The sequence below is a fragment of the Podarcis liolepis genome (assembly GCF_965112155.1).
Source record: "Podarcis liolepis genome assembly, chromosome: 1".
In the NCBI taxonomy this organism is placed as follows: Eukaryota; Metazoa; Chordata; class Lepidosauria; order Squamata; family Lacertidae; genus Podarcis; species Podarcis liolepis.
Window position 1 is genome coordinate 81655420 of NC_139554.1, and position 18841 is coordinate 81674260.

At 43.7% G+C, this 18841-nt stretch overlaps 2 protein-coding genes across 3 annotated transcripts; both read left to right on the forward strand.

Moving 5' to 3' along the window:
- The first annotated feature begins 1520 nt into the window (after positions 1–1520).
- CBLIF (cobalamin binding intrinsic factor) lies at positions 1521–12319 on the forward strand. 2 transcript variants are annotated; one of them, XM_083500355.1, is made up of 9 exons: positions 1521–1646; positions 7503–7673; positions 7799–7942; positions 8486–8635; positions 9205–9380; positions 9477–9657; positions 10451–10595; positions 10881–10999; positions 12067–12319. In XM_083500355.1, the coding sequence occupies exons 1-9, from the start codon at positions 1577–1579 to the stop codon at positions 12126–12128; spliced, it is 1218 nt and encodes a 405-aa protein (XP_083356481.1). In that variant the 5' UTR covers positions 1521–1576; the 3' UTR covers positions 12129–12319. The 2 variants fall into 2 exon arrangements, with proteins under 2 accessions (XP_083356481.1, XP_083356482.1); XM_083500356.1 differs by lacking the exon at positions 1521–1646 and adding an exon at positions 6335–6490.
- Positions 12320–13613: 1294 nt separating this feature from the next.
- MRPL16 (mitochondrial ribosomal protein L16) lies at positions 13614–18400 on the forward strand. Its single transcript, XM_083500407.1, has 4 exons — positions 13614–13783; positions 15229–15294; positions 17402–17550; positions 17739–18400. Exons 1-4 carry the CDS (start codon positions 13732–13734, stop codon positions 18222–18224), a joined length of 753 nt encoding a protein of 250 aa, XP_083356533.1. The 5' UTR covers positions 13614–13731; the 3' UTR covers positions 18225–18400.
- Positions 18401–18841: the final 441 nt, after the last annotated feature.

The following is an 18841-nucleotide window of genomic DNA, read 5'->3' on the forward strand; positions in this document are numbered from 1 at the left end:
TTTTCAGTTTTTTCACCACTTTTGCTTCTTGCTCTTGAGTATTCAGGACATAGAATATTGTGTAAATCAAGAGTTATAGTCAGGTTGAATTTGTATTTCTCTGCTGTCATTATCTTATATCCAGAAATTTCAGCTTACTTTAGTAGCATGAAATAATGCTTCGCCACTACCTTTTACATCCTAAAATACAGTATTTTATTTACTTATTTCACTTATTAGTCACTTTTTAAAAACAAAACAAAAGCCGCTTACAAAATAGTACAAAGATTAAAACATATATGAAGCTAAAACTGAATAAAAACCTAAAAACATATTAAAACATGTGTAACACATTCCATCCACTGAAAGAGGCCACAAATACATTGTTGCACGCCACTCCAATCTCTGAGTGGTGAGAGATTCCAGGGGTTCCGGGCACTTACCCAGAGTTCGTGTTTCCTTTTGGAATGAGGCACAATGAACACTGTGGTGTCTTTATGATATATGGTTTATTTACACATATATAAGCCCTACACAAGACAGGAGTGTCTGGCGTGCTCTGGTCCAGGGGTCATGAAGAGTTGGACATAAACAACAACAAAAGCCCTACACAAATCTTAAGTGCCTCAGGTGGTTGGATGGCATCTTGTATGCCTCCTTCCGGTAACTCCTGCAGCCAAGCTGGTGCCAAATGTATTGCTCTGCTTTCCTTTGGACCACATCAGCGAGGCTGAGAGGGGGGTCTTGTGGTCTGGGTGGCCCAGGACCTCCATATACAGTGCCCAGGCCTGCACTTTGGGGAGGTCATTTCAGTGCTGCTAGCACAGCAATTTGACTTCACTCCTGGAGGTGCACTTCATTGTCTCTAGAGACAGATGGATGCCAACAACCATTTACACGTATTTGCAAGCTGTGTCTGCGATGGAGGGGTTCACATCATTAACACCTGAAGAAGGTCCTGCTTCTCCCACAGCCACAGCCTTGTATTCCAGTAGAAATGTGACCAATACAAAGCCCAGTACCCTAATCTTAAACGTTCACTTGGATTAAGCCATATTGGTTTCAATAAACCTTCCTTCCAAGTAAGTATGTTTATGATTGTGACTTGTGGCTATGTGTGTGGGGAATGCCCTTCTATCCTGGAATAACTGACAGCCTGTGCCTACGCAAATGTTCTCACCCTTGCTTGTTCAATGGAATAATAATAATAATAATAATAATAATAATAATAATAATAATAATAATAATATTTATACCCCACCCATCTGGCTGGGTCTCCACAGCCACTCTGGGTGGCTCCCAACAGAATATTAAAACACGATAAAACATCAAACATTAAAAACTTCCCTAAACAGGGAAGTTTCTACCTGTTTCTACTTTATTAAGAACTGTCATCCTGTCAATCTGTACTTTCCTGCAGGGCAGGGACACACATCTACGCACGTTACTTAGCATTACTCAATATCTCTTTCTTGCTATGGGGAAGCAACATGATAAGGGAGGAGTCCCTTGTACCTACCTCTTTGTCACTGCTTGGTTCCTGGTTGTAGTGCTCACATCCCAAGAGCAACCAAGAGGCACATACTGCATCTGAGTAATGATGATGGGACCTCTGCTGGGATTGGTGTTTCTGCTTCTCATCCAAGGACAATGCTGCCTGGACTGTAGTAAGTAGGAAAAGCCTGTCAACTGAATTTCACTCTCTTTAGGTCATAATGATACAGTGCTTCCAAATCTCATTTATTTTCAGGGATATTTCTTTTTATGTCCCAGAATGGCAGAAATTTGCAGCTTCCCTATAACACTTCACGTCAGCTCAGGTATTTCATTGGTCTCCCTCTTGTGTCTCTTCTTTTGTCTCCCTTTTAGTCCTTCTCTTTGTCTCTGCTTTGTCCTGCTTCATCTCTCAAATCAGGTTGCCGGCTTTTGTACTGGTCCAGCAGCAAATACCAGTGGATATAAAAGATAAAAGAAGCTGTGTTGGCCCCTAAGAAAAATCCAAAATCCATATTAGCCAATCAAAATGTCACAAAATAGTATGCAAGCTTTTGAGCTCTCCAGAACCCTGCACCATTTCTAAGGTCTTCCTTCCTTGCTGCACTGCTGCCCCATCTTGTCATTCTGCTGTCGGGATGGGGAAACTGCTGCTGTTAGACTTCAACTCCCATCATCCCTGATCATTGGCCATGCTGGATGGGGCTGATGGGAGCTGGAGTCCAACAACATCTAGAAAGCCACAGGCTCCCAATCCCTGCCCTATTGCAGATCACATGGCCTCAGGGTGAGGTTGTAATTGTATGATACTTCTTCAGGTAACACACGGGTTGGCACAACAGCAATATAAAATGGACGAGTTGTATTTTTGTATTTATTTGTTTTAAATATTTATACACAGTCCCTTTATCCAATTACTTCAGGGCAGTTTGCAGTAACAGCTTGTTAAACTCCATAGCACAATCATTCCTCTGTGCCTCTTATTCTTAGAATTATATACAGTGGTACCTCAGTTTTCGAATGTCTCCATTGATGAACATTTCAGTTTTTGAACACCGTAAACCCAGAAGTAAATGCTTCATTTTTCGAACATGACTCAGAAATCAAACATGCCAAGCAGCTTCCACTGAGTGCAAGATCCTGAGGCCTAGCTGTCAGCTATTGAGTTTTTGGTTTTCAAACGTTTCAGAACTCGAACGGTCTTCTGGAAAGGATTACATTCGAAAACCGATGTACAGTGGTACCTGTAATTTGTTCCGGAGGTCCGTTCTTAACCTGAAGCTGTTCTTAACCTGAGGTACCACTTTAGCTAATGGGGCCTCCCGCTGCTGCTGTGCGATTTCTGTTCTCATCCTGAAGCAAAGTTCTTAACCCAAGGTACTATTTCTGGGTTAACGGAGTCTGTAACCTGAAGCGTATGTAACCCAAGGTACCCCTGTACCACTGTATATAGACAACATCACTTGTGCTTTTCACATTAGCATCTTGCTGTTAGGTGAATAATGCAAATGGTCCAGTGAAAGGGAAGCTCCTAAAATGAGAGCAACACAAAAAAAAGTCTGTAGAGGGATGAAGAGGAAGATTTCTTTGTTTTGAAATATGCTGGGTTGGGTTTTCCACATCCTTCTATGGACATAGTTGTGTTGCTCTTGATTAGTAGTATGCAGTCAGTCAGTGGCATGTGTGTTTTAGAAGTTATCCCCGGGGAAGATGGCATTAGTTCTGAGTTTTCAAAGAAAGCTACTCCTACAGAGGTAAGGATGATGGTTTTGAATTATCAGCTTCTTATTAGGGTTACATATCTGCTCTCCAGAATCCAATGTAGAACATGGGTTAAGAAGCAGACCTCTCCCTCAGAGTGATAAAACGAGGTGACAATTGCTGTGTATGCACACATATCTTGGGGGAGAGTTTTTCCTTCTGCTGCTTCCAGAGTTGCCAACTTTTTTTAAAAAAAACAACCTGATTACTACTCCTGTAATTTTTACAGCAACTTAATCTGCAGACCGTAGCAAGGTGATGATAATGGCGACCTCTTTTCCATTCTTAGTTTTACATGTGGACTTGTGCAAACCAAACTGCTGTTTAATGAGTAAAAGGAAGCCAGACTGGATTTTTTTCAGATCAGCTGGCAATCCTAGCTGCTACTATTTACAAGGAAGTAAAACGCAACAAAATAGCTATTACTAAAGGTCATCACACAGCTTCTCTTGGCTTAGAGAGCATACTGTATCTTCCTGCTTGCTTTATTATTGTTATATTCACCCCAGCTCTCCACATGATGGAAAATTCCAGGAGTGCAGTGATTACTCAGGAGGGGTGCCAACACGAATAGAATATTGTGGGGGGCCAGGTAAGCCCCACCCAGAATATTTGATCACATGACACAGTGCATGTACACCATTTGAATCAGAATGTCCATCAACTTTGTGGGAGCCCAGCCACCTCAAATATTTTATTGTGGGGTCTGAAGCCCCCAAGGCCGCTAGGAGTTGACTCCTATGGTACCCAGGTTTGGTTCCCTTTGAAAGAAGGCCTCTGAAGGCTTTTTGATATTTTGTACTATTTGTGTATTTAAAAAAAATACCCAGGTTAACCATAGGCCATTGAGGTTCAGCATCCAATAGACATTACCACAAATACTGTTAGTTTATAGAGTTCAGATTCAGCCTACAAGGTACTTAAAGATATTAAAAATGAAGATACTTAAGGAAATGTGTCTAAGAATTAGTTCTGCGTTGCTGGACTATTGATACTCCTTTGTCAGGTCCAAGTATTGTGTCAGGGCAAAACAAACTATCCAGACACAACCTACACTGTCATTATTTTCTGGAGGTATCCAAGCCCATACCAGAAATTTAAACATGCAAAGGCATGTATTGCATGCCTGTAATAATATTAATAGGTCATGATTGCATTCAAAGGAGAAATACAAAAGAAAAAAAAGGGCACAGTATGGAGCAAAATAATTACAATTAATTTATTAAAGCTGAGGCAGAATCAGAGGTGAGTAAGGCAAGGATTAATGTCAACTTGCATTCCACATAGGACCAATGGACATACAGGTTTTTAAGATCTGCCGTTTCAAAGTGGCTTACAACTCAATTAAAATAAACATGAATTACAGATGAGGGTTAGGGGTGAGTATGTAATGAGACTTTAGCTATATCATCATTCAGCACTAACTTATCCCATTGATTTAAAGGGAAATGAAGTTCAGCTCAACAGTCAGGGAAGCAGGGCCCAGAGTGAACTGTGGGTTGTCTTGTCTGCATCATTCCAAACTATAGAGCTACTGAAGGACTATACTATGATCCATCCCTCCCATTTTCTCTTCAAGATAAGTTTTGGGAGAGTGGGGAAAAGGCTCCTCATGTGATTATTGGTCCCCCATTAGCTGTGAGTGAGGAATGGCTCCTCCTGGTGACTGATCTACTGAATAAGATGATGCATTCAGCCACAGCCTATCACAAATCCACCACATGTGAATGTAATCTCATGACATGTTGATGGATCTTCACGGGGACTTTATTTAATTGCAAAAATGATTCAGAAATGTAAGGAACTGAACTTAAGACTAGAAAAAAGAAGAAATAAAGGCACTGAAATTGACATATTTGTACATCTCCAGTAACCACAGTCATTGTTTCAAAATTCTGTGCAATCCCTGATGTTTCCGGTTAAAGACTGCCAATAACTAGGCACAGGAAATGCCCCTGCCTGTTACTCAGGAGAGCTGGTGCTGTTTACTGGAGTAAGCAGTCCAGAGCATTCCATACTAAGTGTTTAGCATGGAATTGCCGTGCTTGGATCACACACCTTTTACGGAGCATACACACAAATTATTTATCCAGCCACCCATCCTTCTTTCAGACAGCAAATGATCCATCTTAAAAAACACACAAAAAAAACACCTTAAGTGAACAGTAGCACCATCTCTACAGGCGAGCTTGCAGAACTACTCTGCTGCGTTTTTAAAGGTGCCTGTTACCACAGCCCTCTCCCAATTCTCCAACTAAGCATACGTTTGCCATTTCTTTTCTGGTCACTGTTGAGAGCTCCTAATATTTTATTCATCCCTAACTCACTCCACCTATCCCTGCCCTGCAACTGCACTCCACAAATGGGGCCCTGCTGAAAGTACTGCATGCCTCAGAGGTGCACTTAGCTTGTACTAGAAAGTGGGCTTTTAGTGCTGCAGCTCCAGTCCTCTGGAATCAATTACCAGCCAAACCTGGGCAGGTGCCTTGTGTCATGATGATTAGGTATCTACTGAAGGCATTTTTTAATATATATTTTTTGCTTAACAAGGCTTTCACTGAAGGGTGACCCAGGCATTTCTGGAATATTAATTGTGTATCTGCAGAAATGTATTTATTGGTTTTTAAAATAATCTGTGGATATGGTTCTTCTTGCTTTTAGAGCTTGTGTTTTATTCTACTTTTGTCCACTTGGATCATTTCATGCTGTGAAGTGGTTTATAAATTTGTTTTAAAGATTAAAAAGTAAATAAGAAATCATGGGATTTGGCCCAGGAGACAATTTTGCAGGACAGTATTTCCTTCCTAACAAACAGAAGGCTGAGAAGGTTCTGTGGGAGAGATGCCAGTGGGCTTAATTTCAGCCACTTCCCAGATGTCATGCCCAGTGCTGAATGCAGGCAGCACTACCTGGTCTCTGTAAGGAGCGTGTCACACTTCACAAACAAATGACCATTTCCCCATGAATGGTGATTAACCTTCACTTTCACTGGTATCACCTTGTGGAAGTCACAGAGATAAACAAATTAAATAATACCAGAGATGAGGTGGCAATTGAAAAGCAAAAGGTTGGGAGGGAGGGAACCGGAGCTGCGCTTGCAGGTTATATAAAGGAAGCCCAAACAGGCTTTCGACCTGCGCCAACTTCTGGTGTTCTTGGAAACGTCAAAGAAAGACAGACTCACTCCAGTCCAAAATGTCCCTCTTGGCTCTTGTCCTTTTGTGCATGTTCTGCACCGTGACCAGTGAGGCTTGCGGTGAGTATTAAAAAGCTTAGGGTGCTTCCAGAGGGAAGTACTGCCAATGGGTCGTGGAGGTTTCACAAGCAGGTTGTTGGAGGAAAGGTCTTCAGAAACCAAATGGATTTCCTACTAGGAAGGGTAAATCTGGACTAAATGGGGTGTGTGTGTGTGTGTGACATGGGTGGGCTAGCATTTTATGATAACAATGTTGCAGAAAACCTTGAATCAATGAGGAGCACTTGTCCCATGATATATACCTGTCTGTAAGCACCCTTAGTTACCACAGAGCCCCATTCAATGTGGGTAGGATTTAAAAGGTGCTTCCACAATACTTATAGTGCTGATAGAAGTGGCAAAAGTCATTCCTGCATTCTTTTAGATGTATCTCAAAAACACTGGGGACGCGGGTGGCGCTGTGGGTAAAACCTCAGTGCCTAGGACTTGCTGATCGTATGGTCGGCGGTTCGAATCCCCGCTGCGGGGTGAGCTCCCGTCGTTCGGTCCCAGCTCCTGCCCACCTAGCAGTTCGAAAGCACCCTTAAGTGCAAGTAGATAAATAGGTACCACTTTATAGCGGGAAGGTAAACAGTGTTTCTGTGTGCTGCACTGGTGCTGGCTCGCCAGCTGCAGCTTATCACGCTGGCCACATGACCCGGAAGTGTCTTCGGATGGCACCGGCTCACGGCCTCTTGAGCGAGATGAGCACACAACCCTAGAGTCGGACACGACTAGCCCCTACGGGCAGGGGTACCTTTACAAAAACACTAGTGTTCAGTCTACTAGGGAACATGATTTATTTTCATTAGCCAGTTTATTAGCATGCTCCTGATGTTTTTACTGAAGCTATTATAGTAGTATTGTACTTTTATATTTTCCATGAGATTGCAGTTTATAAATGTTTAAATAACATTAAAAAAAATAAAATGCATGCTGTCATAAGTTGAATTGCAGTCCTATTGAAAAATTAGGTAAGTGCTCTGGGGACAGTTGTTGCTTCTTGATGAACACCTGCTTTTCTCGGTTCCAGCTGTCCCCAGTGCTCAGCAGTGGCTGGTTACAGGTCTCCAGACTCAGCTAGAAAATGGCGTGAAGCAGCAGAGTTCACCCAGTCCAAGCGTCGTGATGGCTTTGAACCTGGCTGGGGGTCGAGATTCCATAGCAACAAAGCGGTTGACCCAGGATATCAAGGGCATAAAAGGTAGGATGTCGAGAATGAGAGGTGTCAGCTTCCCCTAGTTGTCCAACTGGAGCACTAGAGGTTTGTGAACCAAGCCATGTTTGTTTGGAGACACATTATCTGTCTTTCCCCATCTCTTTCTGCAGAGATGACCTCTGGCAAAGTGGCGCTTTATGTCCTATCTCTCCAATCATCCTGTGTGGATCCGAAGGATGTCCCCACAGCAGGGGGACATGTCAACGTGGTCAGTGCCTTGGAAGAAAAAACCAATGAAGAGATCAAACATTACTGTAAGAAGACAAATGCCTGCTGAACTCCTCCCATCCTTCCAATGTTAGGCTGTGTCCTCTCCCAGCTCTTGCATGGATGGTGGCTCTCAGCTGACTGAGTCTGAGATGCCTGAATCCTTCAGGAATGTCTCCCTGATATGCTACCAATAAAATGCCCTTGGATGTGCTCCCAAAACACTGGCTACTTACAACAACCTAGTGCAGTGGCTCCCAATGGGTGGTCCACAGATGCCAGGGGGGTCCGTGTAACCCACCCAGGGGTCCATGGCACCATTCACAGAACAACAACTACCATAGAGGTATCAACATTTTCAAAAGCAGGGGGTCCATGGCTTGGCTTTTGGAAAACAGGGGGCCCACTGTACTTAGCTAATTGGAAACCACTGACCTAGTGTGACTGAAGCTAGCACCCATCTTTGCCATTTGAGGATAGCCACATCCCTAGGCATTATAAGGACCCCAAAGAGCATTGGGCTGAGCATGGCAGCCTGCTGTGGTCAGGAAGCAGATGCAATGGATAATACACAGCTATGTTTGTTGCAGATGACACTGGAACCCCCAAGACTACCAACTATCAACTGGCTCTAGATATCCTGGCCCTGTGTGTGGAAAAGAGTCTGGATGCCAAAAATGCTGCTGCCACCCTCATTAAGATCGTAAAAGGCTGCCAGAGCAAGGGCTGCTTTGACGTAGGTAAGATTACCACACTTGTACATATTTTTTTAAAAATGTAATTTTCAGTTTTACGTTTATTCTGCCCTTTCTCCAAGACGTTTAGTCAGGACAGTGTACACACTTATCCTTGCAATAAGTAAGCCACAGTGGGGTGAGATGGTGACTTGCGCAAGGTCACACATGGGGAGTTTCATGGCTTAGTGGGGTTTGAGAGTCAGGGACTCCTAGTGCAAAATCCTGCCATGCAGTGCAATTTGACCTGCTTCCTCCCAGCACCTGCTTTTCAGCAGCCTTCATGCTCAACAGCTGCAGGGCTGACCTCCTTCTCCTTGCCTAGTGTCCCTTCGGTGGGTCATCCTTTGCTGAGCTGGACACCAGAAAGAGAGATTTGCCCTGGTGCTCCCTATAGTCTCAGTAGGCAGGGCTATTTGTCTAGAAAAAAGAGGTGACGGAACTCGCCGTGAACACCTACTTCGTTCTCTTCGAATGGCAATGGTGCCCACCTGAGAGGTGCCAGGACTGAGTTCTGGCAAGTTCCGGTTGAATAAAAGCTCTGTTGGTAGGCAATGATGACGTGTGATTTGCAGATACTGCCGCCATGGTGGCTTTGGCACTGACTTGTGTGCATGACAGAATGAGCAAGGGGAGCAAGATGGAGGGAGCCATTACTGAGACGCTACATGTGATCACAGCACAAATCCTTGACTCACAACAGGAGAGTGGCATCATTGGAAACATCTATAGCACTGGGCTGGCAATGCAGGTATGTCTCTTGCCGTGCATCAGAAGATGAAGCAAGGAGTGTGTGTCCCATTGCCTTCTCTCCACTGCAAGCTTCTCTCTCTTGCTTGCTTTCCAGGCACTCAGTGTTACCACTGAGTTCTATCCTGCTGGGGCATGGAAATGCACCAAGACCATTGACGAAGTGCTGAGGAAGATGTATGAGGGAGCCTTTACTAATCCTGAGGCGGGTTCTCAAATCCTGCCTTCTCTACTGGGCAAAACATACTTGGATGTTGCAACTCTGAATTGCATCTCAGGTAAGGCTGCACCTCGCTGAGTGTTGACCTGAGCCAATGCAAGAGCAGCATACAAGTTCCTAAAGGTCTTGAACTGCATATAGGAAAGGAAAGGCCTAAATTAATCTGTTTTCTGTTTTCCAACATAACCTTTTCATGCTGCTATGAAAAAAGCCAAGTGGGGTTGTCAGCTTTTTTCCTTGACATATCTCCTGCACCTCTAACAGCTGCATGGCAAATCTAGTTTCCCTATCATCACCAAATTACCTTGATAGAAAAACTTGCACTGTATCTGTCGAGCAATGAATAAAGGCACTGTGAGAAGTGAAGTTACAGGGAACCAGGCAGAGGGCCTTCTTGGTAGTGGTGTCTGCCCTGGTGGAATGCCCTCCCATCATTGTTTTCTAAAAGTCAAATAGGCAACCCTGTTCAGGGAGCTTTTTTAATGTTTGATGTTTTTAATATTCTGTTGGGAGCTGCCCAGAGTGGCTGGGGCAACCCAGTCAGATAGGTGGCATATAAATAATAAAATTACTTTTACTACTACACAATAAGTATGTTTGATATGCAAATGTTGGAAGTGGCATTGGGGATAGTCGTTTCATGCACGCCCCTCCTGCACCGGTTCGCTTGAATGCATGTGCAGAGCTTATGACAAGAAAAGGCACTAATAGTGCAGTGGTAAAGCTTCAGCTCATTTTCCCAACAAGGTTAGATCATGTCATGGGCTCCCCTCTAGCTCTGGGACTACAGGACTGGCTTTAGGTATTAAGGGCATCATGAGGTATCTGCTTTCTCCTGTCTTTTTGCACAGATCCTAACATTACAGTGCACTACACTGTAATCAATCAGCTAATAGGACCCTATTTCAACTACTCCATAACAGTGAAGGTGCCCAAGGGCTCCGTGCTGCTTGCTGCCTTGGAAGCTGCTCAGCGTGTTAATCCCACTATATTCAGGTAAAGAAGGGAGGCCTGGCAGGGGTGTGTGAGCGAGTGTGTCAACTCTGGCATTTCATGGGGGCGGTGAAACCCAGGATGCAAAATTGTGAAAATTTATTCTTTAAAAATAAGCTAATACCATGATTTGAGGGACACTGAATATCATTTTTAAACACTACTTTTTGGTGAATTGTTTCCCACATTTCTGAAACTTTTGGGACAGTTCCCTTTTTTCTTCCCTTAAATTTTTATTTCGGAAATTTATTCCCCCTTAAATGATAGATTTCCCCTTTTAACTTACAGCTTTCAAACAGAATCAACTTCCTGGGGGCCCATGGTTATTTCCATCCATGGTGTCAATGGCAGCACCGATGACAAGACCTACTGGCAGTTCTTGAGTGGTGACAAACCCCTTGACCAAGGTGGAGTGTCTGATGAAGAAATCTTTTGACTCTAAAGAAATACAAAATGGCCGCTTGCAGTCACAAGGGAGCATGTTGTCCAGATAACTTCTGCAATTAATGGCAGTATTTCCTCTATTATGTTTGAATTGTTAGTAGGACAGAGAGCAAAACCAGCAGCAGTGCTATGCCTGTGTTGTTCGTATATACAATTAAAGTGGCAAGGAGCAAGGGGGACCATTAATATTCAAATCTTACCTATTAATAAATGGTGAGACACAAGACAAGATCAAGGGAGTTGCCTTGGCAGTGAGTGGAGTCCATGGGTACAGGCTAAAGAAGGAGGTTAGGGAGACAGATGCTTTAGTGAGGTTACCAGCTCAATAGTTGGCATTGCTCAGGAGCTGGATTTGAATGATATCCAAGATAACTTTTATTATTATTTATTTCATTTATAAATTGCTTCCCATGAGACACTGTGAAGTGATTTACAAGATCATAACATGTTATGTGTGATGTAAAAAGAGATAAAATTGGTAACAGATATATAAAACAATTACTAGAAAGTTTAATATAACAACAGTACATACAAATAACAATACAATTCAGATCTGGAACAGATACCAACTTGTATAAAGAGATTAGAAGACTTGATTAAAGAGGACATCTGATATCCAATGGGAGTCAAAGTCAGATATGAATACTAAGCTGAGGCTTGAGGTACAGTAGCAAGGCAAAAAGGATATGACATAGAGAAGGCTGTGAAGCAGAACTGGGATAATAAATTTATTTATGTAGTTCAGCTTTCATGTGTTCTCCCCGCAGTGGCAGGTTCTCTGTTTTTCATCTTCAGCTGATGGTACACATCTAGCATAAAACAAGCATGTGCTAGCTACAATGTTGAAGGCAGTAGTCAACAAATGTATCTGATGGGAAACTGACTCCTATGCCTGTAGATTCCTGCATTTCAGGGGGTTGGGCTAGATGACCCTTGGGGTCCCTTCCAATTCTATGGTTTTATGAAAAAGTTGTATTTCCAAGCTGTAGAGCACTACTTACTTTTCAACATCACCGCTTTGTGTCTCCAGGTGTTGGCAGCTACAAGCCCACGGACAATGAACATATTGTGGCCAAATTCAGTACATACTGAGCAACCAGCTGCCAATAGGAAGAACTACTTCAAATAAATATTTACCAAAGTATAGTTCCTGCTCCAGGTTAAAGAGATGTGCCAGCTTATTTGAAGATGCAACATTCAGCCATGCTGCATGCTACATAAGAACATATGCATTATCTTGTAGTTCTGACAAGTTATAAATAAAGCAGTTGGATTCCTGTGTATCATACTGTGCATATTTCAGATTGTTCTACACCTTGTTATCAATTTCAGTTAAGCACTGATTTCATTTATATTCACAAAGTAAGAATGGTCTATGCCAGACAAAAATAGGAGTAAATATGATTTCTGTCTTTTGCTTCCTTCTATATTGGACAAGATAGTATGCAGATATGGAAAAACTACTCCACCTGTCAATTTTTAACCAATAGATAGACACCAAAATCAATGAAGAAAAGCTGCCATGGAATGCTTCTGTTAGAGTAGGAAATGCTTTTCTATTCAAAATACAAAAAAGTTGAATAATAACAAAGCTACAACCAACAAGAGAAATACATCATAACTCTGAAGCAGCAGTAATATGAAAACTAATGAGCTAACTACACCAAGGTACGCTCTCTCAAACTGTCAAGTTTTAATGATTTGGCAGAAAAGTATCTGGATGGCCACAAGGCACATTTCCCTAGACAAGGGAGCTCCAGAGAGTTAGCTCAAGATCTGAAAAGGGCCTGCTCCAAATTCCTGCCCATCTCATGTCGGATGTGAAGTTCTTTTTTCTTCCAGTGGGAAACAGGGTAATGCCCAAAGAGCACATTGTACAGAAACGAATATTGGGGAATAAAAATACACAAAAAGCCACGAAGGGGCTATTATTACTTGCAAGGATTACAATACGCAGGACTTAAATTAACTACAGACATTGCTGTACCCTACCCTAGCACACCTAAATTCCACCAGTGCTCTAATTAGCATTTTACTACATAATCGCAGCTGTCCTGTCCTGAATGCAGGGCATTTCCATGTGAGAGGAGATCATAGCTACCATTCTGGTTTCTGAGGTCTTAGATGAATATTACTAAAGATCAACTTGGTGCATGGGCGTAGCTGCCCCCCCCCCAAATCAATAAAAATACATAACAAACTGAGGTTCTACCCCACAACAAAAGGCTTGCCCCCCCCAATCCTGGCTACGCCCATGACTTGGTGCCCTGAATCTAGAACCCAAAAACTATTTCAAGAAAAAGAAAGAAGGAAAATGTTTGAAGAGGATAAGGGTTCCCTACTTAAAACGAAGCTGCTCCCGGTGACTTTTAATGTGCCACCAGGTTCTTTGCTGCGACGGAGGCCGCAAGCTAAGCTGTGCCCCGTAAACCCTCCCCTGCTTTTTCTATCCACTGAGCAGCCAAGAACCAACCCTGTCCCAGGGAAGAGCCAGAAAGAACCCCTGGGATCATTTATTCGCCGGAACTAAACCGTGTGGCCGCTCGTTTCCGTACGTCCCCTTCTCACTCCCTACCAGAAGTGGAGCCGTACACTTCCGTCGCGCTTTGGGATCGGAGGCTCGAGGTCAGGCGGAGCTTCTCTGCGGGAGAGCCACCCGCGCCCACCCTTCTGGTCCTCACGGCAGCGTCGCACGATGTGGAAGCAGCTGGGGCGCCCTTTGCTCGGCCTCCGCGGGACCCTGGCAGGTGAGGCGGCCTGTTTCGGAGGGGCCGAGCAGCCGGGGCGGAGCAGCCGGGGAAACGCGCGCGGCTCGCCGGTGCCCTCGCTTCGCCGTCCCCCCCTAGGCGGCTGGCTGGGCGCGGCGGGAGCAAGAGGCTGGGTCGGGTGGGCTTCGGGCTTGATCCGGCCCCGCTCTTGGCTGTGCTCTTAGCAGCCTCTCTCGCAGGAGGAGGAGCAAGGATCACCCCGGAATTTTCTGCGGTAGGAAGTCGAGGGAGAGGGGCCGCGTTGCTCGTAGTTCCCGCTATGGGGATAATAAAGCGAAGATCCTGCCTCTGGTGACCAGAGATGCAGAAGGCAGAGCTCTTGTAGCAATCATGCAAAAGGGGAAACTTCGAGAAGGTGCAGTTGGTGTCACGCAAGACTGCAAACATACCTGTACCAAAAGATTCGCTGTTTTACATGATCTAATGGCGTTTGGGGGCCCCTGTTCTCTGAATCTGGTCCTCCTCATCTTGCCACTAGGAGGTCAGCAATGCTGGTGATGAACACCAGCTTCGATGGCTTTAGAAGGGGTTTAGAGTGCTAGGGTTAGCCATATGTCCTCTCTCTCCCCCCCCCCCCATCTTTTCCGTGGGTATGTAAAATGAGAGTTCACAGCTAAAAGTAGAAGTTTTGCTCTTCAAAATATAACAATCCTAGTTAGACACGTTCATAGAGGATGGAGTTATCCATGGCAGCTAGTAAAAAGGACTATGCACTACTTTTGGAATTGGAGACACCATACCTCTGAATTCTAGTCACAGGGAAATAACTGCACAAGATCACTGAACTAGAGGATACTGAAATGAGATAAGCCTTCAGTCAGATCCAGCAGGACTCTTCTAACGCACCCACCCCTCCTTTGTGTCCATAGTGTCATCATTTCTAAGCTCTAGTAGAAACCCTGAATGGGTGTGGCATTCAGTTGAATGTGGAAAGAGAAGTCAATTTTTTGGTCTCTGAGCATTCTTTGGGCTGCTGTTGTTTGTAATGTGAAATTGTACCCCTTCCCATGTATGGACCAATTGATTAAGAATGTTGAGGTGTGGTGCATCTTCTCTGAAATCAAAGGGAAATTAGCAACCAAAAGGCTATCAAGTATAGGAGACCTTTGATCCCCCTGATGTTGCTGAACTACATCTCCCATCATCAGTTGCTGGGGCTTTTGGGAGTTGTAGTTCAGCATCTGGAGGTCCAAAGGTTCTTCACGCCAGAGCTAGATGGTCCACAGCATGATGTCTTTGAAGAAACCATAACAAATTATAACTCAGATTGCCTCTGCAGCACTTAGATACCCCCATTTTTGGCAGCTTCTCTTCAAAGTATACATTTTTGTGACGTTATCAGATACCATGATTTGATATGTTAGAGTGGATGTGTGTTTCTGCTTGACAATAAATTTAAGCACTATGCCTTCTGTTTCTTCTAGATTCCAGTGGAACCAAAATTTTGACCGCTGGCTTGAAGCAGTATAAACTTCCACCAGATTACAGTGGTATGTTGAGAAATAAGGGAGAGTGTTAATAAAAGTATGAAATGGATGTTTGATAATGAGTGTTTTATGGCAGGATGAAGTGTGGTAAGCATAATTGGTATTCACTCGGAGATGTTCTACCTTGGAAGAATAAATCAGGAATTAACGTAGGTGGCGCTGTGGTCTAAACCACAGAGCCTAGGGCTTGCTGATCAGAAGGTTGGCGGTTCAAATCCCTGCAACGGGGTGAGCTCCTGTTGTTGTGTTTCAACTCCTGCCCACCTAGCAGTTCGAAAGCACGTCAAAGTGCAAGTAGATAAATAGGTACCACTCCAGTGGGGAGCTAAATGGCGTTTCCGTGCGCTGCTCTGGTTCGCCAGAAGCGACTTAGTCATGCTGGCCACATGACCCGGAAGCTGTCAGCGGACAAACACCGGCTCCCTCGGCCTATAGAGCGAGATGAGTGTGCAACCCCAGAGTACCTTTACTTTTACATGAAATATCATGGAATGAAACACTGGGGTAGTATTGTTCCCAAAAGAAAGATTCTCTTCTCTAGAGAGCTGTTGCCAGAACATGTAGCCATTACACCTGGAGAACTCGCCCAGCTCCTCCCCAATACAGCAAAGACACTGTGCACAAAGAAGTAGCCTTCCAGGTATGCAGCCTCAGCTAGCTAGGAAATGCCAAGCATTTGAAGATCCCACTGCTGGCTTTCTTCATCCAGCAGCAGCGACCACATAGGCACTGAAATGCAGTCTTGAAATCATCATACAGGTTAGCTTGGCTACCTTTGGCAGTACTGTTTGAAGGAGTTGAGAGGGGGTTAAATCTAGACCCCCACCTTCTGATTAGGAAGAAGAACAACCTTGATTGAGGTGGTTGGGGCATATAGTGACTGTTGCTTTCTGATACCAGAACAGATACTCATAAAATGCCCACTTTGTTCTGGTCAACAAGTGCAATTAGTGTACATTATTTCCTTAAATATATTATATTTTGTACTAGGCAGACAGTGATCACATGAAATATGTCAAATATGCTTCCCTGTGTAGTAAGTGGAAGCAAAAACACTTAGTGCTGGAATACTGTAGAATCAAACATGTGCTGAAGAGCAGGAGACCCAACTCCCCGCATTGTTGTTGTTGTTGTTGTTGTTGTTGTTGTTAAAAAAGCAAATAGAGCAGCTATACTTTTTGCTAAGGTTTGGCTCTTTTATGCAATAGCCCTTTCGGCTGCTCACGTCTCTCCCATTTAACAGAAGGAATTTTCATTCCATTTCAAACTGCTGCCTTACTACAGCAAATATAGCTTCAAATTAACTTCATGAACCAACATAGTGGTAGTAAATCTTAATGCAGTCCTATACAAGTAGTTCCATTGGTATCTGGGAAATTGGTGCCCAACTGAAGGCCAGTTTATGTTAACTTAGCAAAGTGTGGGCACCTACACAGACTCTTGTCTGTATTAAGGGTACAAGAACGAGGGGAGACCTAAACAGGGAAGCAGTTCTCAAGAGCACCGCTAAGACTCATTTTTCTCTTCACCAGGACCATAAGGGCAGGGAGGAATCTGCTTTTGGTGCAGGAGAGTCCTGGTTTTTAGCACGTGTTACCAGTAGCTTTTAAATCCACCACAATTTTTGGTATTGCACTAACTTGCTGGTGGCATCTACTATCTTCCTCAGAAGGCTCTTTACAAATAAAGACCCTATGTAAAATGAACTTAAAGGACACAGAAAGCTGTATTTTTATTTTTTTTTAGGTGGGGGAAGGTATTTGAAAAACACACAGACAAAAATCAGCTGGCCTGTTTACTTTAGCTGGGGAAGGCAAAGTGATATTTAGAATCATAGAATTGTAGAGTTGGAAGGGACCATGAGGGTCATTAATCCAAAGTCATCCGAATATAGCCTGTTATCAGCTCAAATGTTAACTTTGACGTACCGTCTCCTAAATGTGTGTTAACATTACTGGCTCTAGTGTTCCTATATAGTTTACAATGGGTAGCTAATCAGGAAGCACAGCTATGGATGATGAGCTGAGATTTCTGGACCTGGACAAAACTCTTTGGTAGTCTAGGTGGGAGACTGTTACAAGAAATACTGAACCCAGTTTTATTCTTCTAGGTATCACTATTCCTGAGAAAAACAGATTGAAATTTGTTGAGAGAATGCCAGCTGTACCAAAGGTCAGGCGAGAGTTCAAGAATTTACGTGATATCCGTGGTCCATCTAAAGAAGCCACAGAATTCACAGAAGGACAGTATGGTATTCTGGTGAGTATGAGCATTAGTAACCTTGATGTGGCTTCTCAGTTGTATAGAGAAAGAATATGAAGAGATAAGTCATGAAGCTTGGAAAAGGGAGATATCTGTTACCCTGTGATTTCAGAAGGAGTTTGTGTGCCTGACATATTTTCCTATTTCTGAATGGTGAAAATACTTTTTCCTCCCCTTGCCTGCAGGCTCTTGGTGGTGGCTATCTCCGCTGGGGTCATTTTGAAATGATACGTCTGACGATCAATCGGCACCTGCATCCCAAGAAAATGTTTGCAGTGTGGAGAGTCCGTGCTCCTTACAAGCCCATCACACGCAAAGGTCTAGGGCAGCGCATGGGTGGTGGCAAAGGTGCAATAGACCACTACGTGTCAGCAGTGAAGGCTGGCCGCCTCATTGTGGAAGTAGGTGGGTTCTGTGAATTTGGTGAGGTGGAACGCTTCCTAACACAGGTGGCCAAGAAGTTGCCTTTCCCTGCTATAGCTGTCAGCCGGCAATCCCTGCAAGAGATGCGGGACAAGGAAGAGGAGAGGAGGCGCAACAACCAGAATCCATGGACATTTGAACGCATAATCACAGCCAACATGCTAGGGATAAGGAAATATTTGAGTCCCTATGACTTGAAACTGAAGGGTCGGTATTGGGGAAAGTTCTTTCTACCTGACAGAGTATAAACAGGAAGCATCAATTCTTCCGCAGTCTTTTCCTGTATTTTTGACTTTTTATGGATAATGTGTTATGGATCCTTTCCCACATGTTCTATACTTGGAAATCAAGTAGATGTGGAGGGTGATGGAGTGGCTGTAAATACACAGAGCTTGGGTGAATAAATTTGCCATTTTCTTGTTCATTTTCATTACTCCCATTTGGAAGAGTGATAATTGATAAAAGTATATTCAAAGCCAAGTTTAAAAGTTTTAATGTCTAAAGCCTATAGTTTGCAACTTCTAACCTTTTGTATAGCTCATTTTAAAACTAGAACATTTCAAAGTGCTTGTGAGAAGAGGCATACGTAGTCCTGAGGTGGCTTAATTTTTATATACGTTGGTGCTGAATTCTGGCATGTTGCCAGTGCAGCTTGATCAGCTGTGTAGGGTAATAGCTTGGGCCTGTGCCTATTCTTGTAAGTCTAAATGGAGTGGTAGTAAGATTTTAGGGGTCCAAAAAAGAGCTGCTTCTGTACTTTTGAAGTGAACCAGGCAAAAGCCCTCAGACTTCTCAGCTGTCAACTCTTGGGAGTCCTTGCAGTAGATTAGGGTGAGGAGCCCCTCCCCTCCGGATATTGTTTGGA

What these genes read in the sequence shown, in the direction of transcription:
- CBLIF (XM_083500355.1), top strand. Translation starts at nt 1,577, where the DNA reads ATGATGATGGGACCTCTGCTGGGATTGGTGTTTCTGCTTCTCATCCAA. An exon ending in ACAATGCTGCCTGGACTGTA is followed by an intron (nt 1,647 to 7,502) that starts GTAAGTAGGAAA and finishes TCTCGGTTCCAG; the next exon opens with CTGTCCCCAGTGCTCAGCAG. An exon ending in GTTAATCCCACTATATTCAG is followed by an intron (nt 10,596 to 10,880) that starts GTAAAGAAGGGA and finishes TTTAACTTACAG; the next exon opens with CTTTCAAACAGAATCAACTT.
- MRPL16 (XM_083500407.1), top strand. Translation starts at nt 13,732, where the DNA reads ATGTGGAAGCAGCTGGGGCGCCCTTTGCTCGGCCTCCGCGGGACCCTG. An exon ending in CCTCCGCGGGACCCTGGCAG is followed by an intron (nt 13,784 to 15,228) that starts GTGAGGCGGCCT and finishes TGTTTCTTCTAG; the next exon opens with ATTCCAGTGGAACCAAAATT. An exon ending in ACTTCCACCAGATTACAGTG is followed by an intron (nt 15,295 to 17,401) that starts GTATGTTGAGAA and finishes TTATTCTTCTAG; the next exon opens with GTATCACTATTCCTGAGAAA.